This window comes from Watersipora subatra, chromosome 6 (assembly GCF_963576615.1).
Source record: "Watersipora subatra chromosome 6, tzWatSuba1.1, whole genome shotgun sequence".
NCBI classification, from domain to species: Eukaryota; Metazoa; Bryozoa; class Gymnolaemata; order Cheilostomatida; family Watersiporidae; genus Watersipora; species Watersipora subatra.
In genome coordinates this window covers 28,416,108-28,419,538 of record NC_088713.1, presented here as the reverse complement: position 1 = coordinate 28,419,538, position 3,431 = coordinate 28,416,108, and the positions used below count along the sequence as shown (strand labels likewise).

At 33.7% G+C, this 3,431-nt stretch overlaps 1 protein-coding gene across 1 annotated transcript; it reads right to left on the bottom strand.

Annotated features, from left to right (window-relative positions):
• Nucleotides 1–852: 852 nt before the first annotated feature.
• On the bottom strand, nucleotides 853–3,065 carry LOC137398719 (uncharacterized). The gene is made up of 5 exons (XM_068084906.1): nucleotides 2,757–3,065; nucleotides 1,895–1,963; nucleotides 1,564–1,629; nucleotides 1,211–1,270; nucleotides 853–1,102 (listed from the first exon to the last, which is right to left on the bottom strand). Exons 1-5 carry the CDS (start codon nucleotides 2,907–2,909, stop codon nucleotides 1,052–1,054), a joined length of 399 nt encoding a protein of 132 aa, XP_067941007.1. The 5' UTR covers nucleotides 2,910–3,065; the 3' UTR covers nucleotides 853–1,051.
• Nucleotides 3,066–3,431: the final 366 nt, after the last annotated feature.

The following is a 3,431-nucleotide window of genomic DNA, read 5'->3' as shown; positions in this document are numbered from 1 at the left end:
ATTCTATTCACTTATGCCAGTTTTGTTTGTGTTTATTTACTCACTGTCATATTATATTCTATCCACTTATGCCAGTTTTTGTTTGTGTTTATTTACTCACTGTCATATTATATTCTATTCACTTATGCCAGTTTTTGTTTGTGTTTTTTTACTCACTGTTATATTATATTCTATTCACTTATGCCAGTTTTTGTTTGTGTTTATTTACTCACTGTCATATTATATTCTATTCACTTATGCCAGTTTTTGTTTGTGTTTATTTACTCACTGTTATATTATATTCTATTCACTTAAGCCAGTTTTTGTTTGTGTTTATTTACTCACTGTCATATTATATTCTATTCACTTATGCCAGTTTTTGTTTGTGTTTATTTACTCACTGTTATATTATATTCTATTCACTTAAGCCAGTTTTTGTTTGTGTTTATTTACTCACTGTCAGTAGTATATAGAGAGCAGATCTACACATAAAAGTGACGGATCCAGCGGGGGATAGAAAAAGGGGGTTGTGAATTAAATTGGCTAGGGGTGTAGATTGAATCGTGTGGAGTTGAATGAGATGTTGGGGTTTGGGGGGAAATTGTGGTGTAGAGTAGGGGGTTGAATTCGAGGGGTTACGGATCCGCTCCTGGCGTAATCGGCGGATTATCTGTGGATGAGTCATCGGATTAGCGGGGGATGAGTCATCTGATTGAACGCGGATTATCGCGGGATTAGTCGGGGGAATCGTCGCGGATTAGTCGGGCGAATCGTCGCCGATTATCGGTGGAATAGTGGGGGTGAATATCTGGGACATCGAGGGCTGGATGGTTTTCCGGAGTGGATCTCGCGGATTATCGAGGAGAGCGAGAGATTACCTAGCGGATGAGTGAGGGGGTTAATATCTGGGACACCGAGGGGTTGATTTTCCGGAGATTGTTATATATTTGGTTGAATGAGAGATAAGTTTTTATTATAAAATATAAACTATAAATGTTACAAAAAATTCAAAATCATTCTGTCATTCGTTTTAAAAAGGAAAGTTTTGGAATACATCTTTCTTGAATTTCATTCAATCCCAATTTTCTTCTTCTTCTTTCATTGTCGAATGAGAATGAACTGTCTACAATCAAAACATACATTATTTTTAGTGAGATATAGTAAAAGTAAGACATACAATCAGATTAGATCATTCATTCAAACTAAAAATCAAATATAATGTAATACTTACTGAAGAAGAAGAAGATCCATCCTTTTTCTGAATGGAATCTTCCTGTTGAGATACGGGAGCCTGCAATTGCAATGATTACAGTCAGGATGGATTACTATAACCTTGCTGAGATAGTAGACTCTACATTCACAATGGACTCCAACTTAAATTGTAAATTTCAATTGCATTAGTCATCGAATCATAGAATGATATGCAAGATGTAATGCAAACAGAATAGGATATGCAATCAGCTAGAGTAGGACATACAGACAATAAGAAAAACAAATATGTTACATCACATAGTCAGACTAGGACACACAGACAGAGGAGGATATTCAGTTAAAATAAAGAAATAAATATAATGTACTACTTACTGAAGATTCAAATTCATAAATCCTTCTCCGAAAAGGACTATATTTAGTTCGGTGATGCCCAGGATCCTACAATTGCATTGATTATAGTCAGAGTAGAACATGCAGACAAATTAAAACACAGTCAGGTCTTACTTTGAATTTCAATTCCACCTCCTTTTGTTTTAAAGTGGAGTTATACAAAATATTAATTACTGTTTTCACAGATTGATACTCATTTTAACATTCCTACATACCAATTGGAGTGAATTTTGTTGAATGTATTTGATCTTTAGTTACATGTTTTATCATTATACAACGATATTAGACGAAATAAATATAATGTAATACTTACTTTTAAAGTCAATGTAACATCGAAGTTACGAAAGAACTCCTCTCTTTGCTGCTGCATGACCAATGATTTCTACAATAATTTCCAAATTACTTTGTATAATTTAATTGTTTCATTTAAGCAAACCCTATAATTCGAAATATATTTAATATGTAGTTTATATTCTCAAGTTTCCTTTAACCCTTTCACTGCCGAGCATGTACAAATTTGGGTATTTGCCAAGTACCAGCCATTTTACCGAAAATTGCCGATATTGCTTCATGGTATGTAAACAGTATTTTTTCCAATTTCAATCTCTATTCAGAACAATTTTGTTACATATTTTAATTTGCTAACATTGTAGCCATCATTGCTATGCAAAAATTCAACGAATCTATACTTTGTGCGATGATAAAGCTGTGTGATGCTATGATCGATGCGAAGCTAAAACGATCTTCCGTGTTTCTTACTCTCACAAAATTATTACTTTCACTACTCTCAGAGACAGTGCTGCTGCTTTAACTATCTGTATAATCACGAAAATCTGAATCTGAAATGGCTATAATGCCATCAACATTACTAATTACCTGTTTTCTGACTCGCGCGCGGTAATTAATGAACTCACACAAAAAATGTTCGTTATAAAATTAGAAGTTCTCTAACAAAAGTTTGAAATTGATTCGTTACTTTAGGTTAATTTTATAGACAAATCTTCAGACAACACTGTCAATTTCATAAAAGTCTGAAAGACCGTGGGTTATGCTGTCAACGAATAATAAAATGAGGTAACTACGCAATGGCTGGGAAAGTCGCATTAATGCGTCTACGGCAGTGAAAGGGTTAATCAAAAATATAATTTAGTAAAATATTATAATGTAATACTTACTTTCTTTTGAAGCTTGATCTTGTTTCGAAAAGCCTTCTGTTTTTCAGGATCTACCTCTCTACCCCAAGGGCAGTAGCCCCATATCTCCACACACGTGTCGATGCAATTTGTCTGAGTTAGGAGTCTATCCACGTTTTTGTCTCGAGCACACATTGTAAACTATTATAAATAAAATGAGATGAAAAACTTATTCTTTCTCGTTGCTTATATAGTAAGTAGAAGCAATGTTATGGTTCATTAAATTTGTGTAATTTATGTTCACGAAATTGTAAAATCAGCTAAACAGTTTTCGCGAAATTCACTTTCGCGAAATTCAATTTCGCGAAAGGTGACTATATAATATATATGTGTAATTTCGCGAAATCCAATTTCGCGAAAGTTGACTATATAATATATATGTGTAATTTCACGAAATCCAATTTCGCGAAATCCAATTTCGCGAAATTCACTTTCGCGAAATTCACTTTCGCGAAAGTTGACTATATAATATATATAATGTGTAATTTCGCGAAATTCAATTTCGCGAAATTCACTTTCGCGAAATTCAATTTCGCGAAAATCTGTTTACTATTTTCGCTTCATTAATTCCTTTGGACACACCCATCATTCTTCAATTCACTATATAAGCGTTGCATAATCTGATGGAATATTCTGCCTCATTAACCATCTCTTGAT

What these genes read in the sequence shown, in the direction of transcription:
- LOC137398719 (XM_068084906.1), bottom strand. Translation starts at nt 2,909, where the DNA reads ATGTGTGCTCGAGACAAAAACGTGGATAGACTCCTAACTCAGACAAAT. An exon ending in AGATCAAGCTTCAAAAGAAA is followed by an intron (nt 1,964 to 2,756) that starts GTAAGTATTACA and finishes AAATTATTGTAG; the next exon opens with AAATCATTGGTCATGCAGCA. An exon ending in ATGTTACATTGACTTTAAAA is followed by an intron (nt 1,630 to 1,894) that starts GTAAGTATTACA and finishes ATGCAATTGTAG; the next exon opens with GATCCTGGGCATCACCGAAC.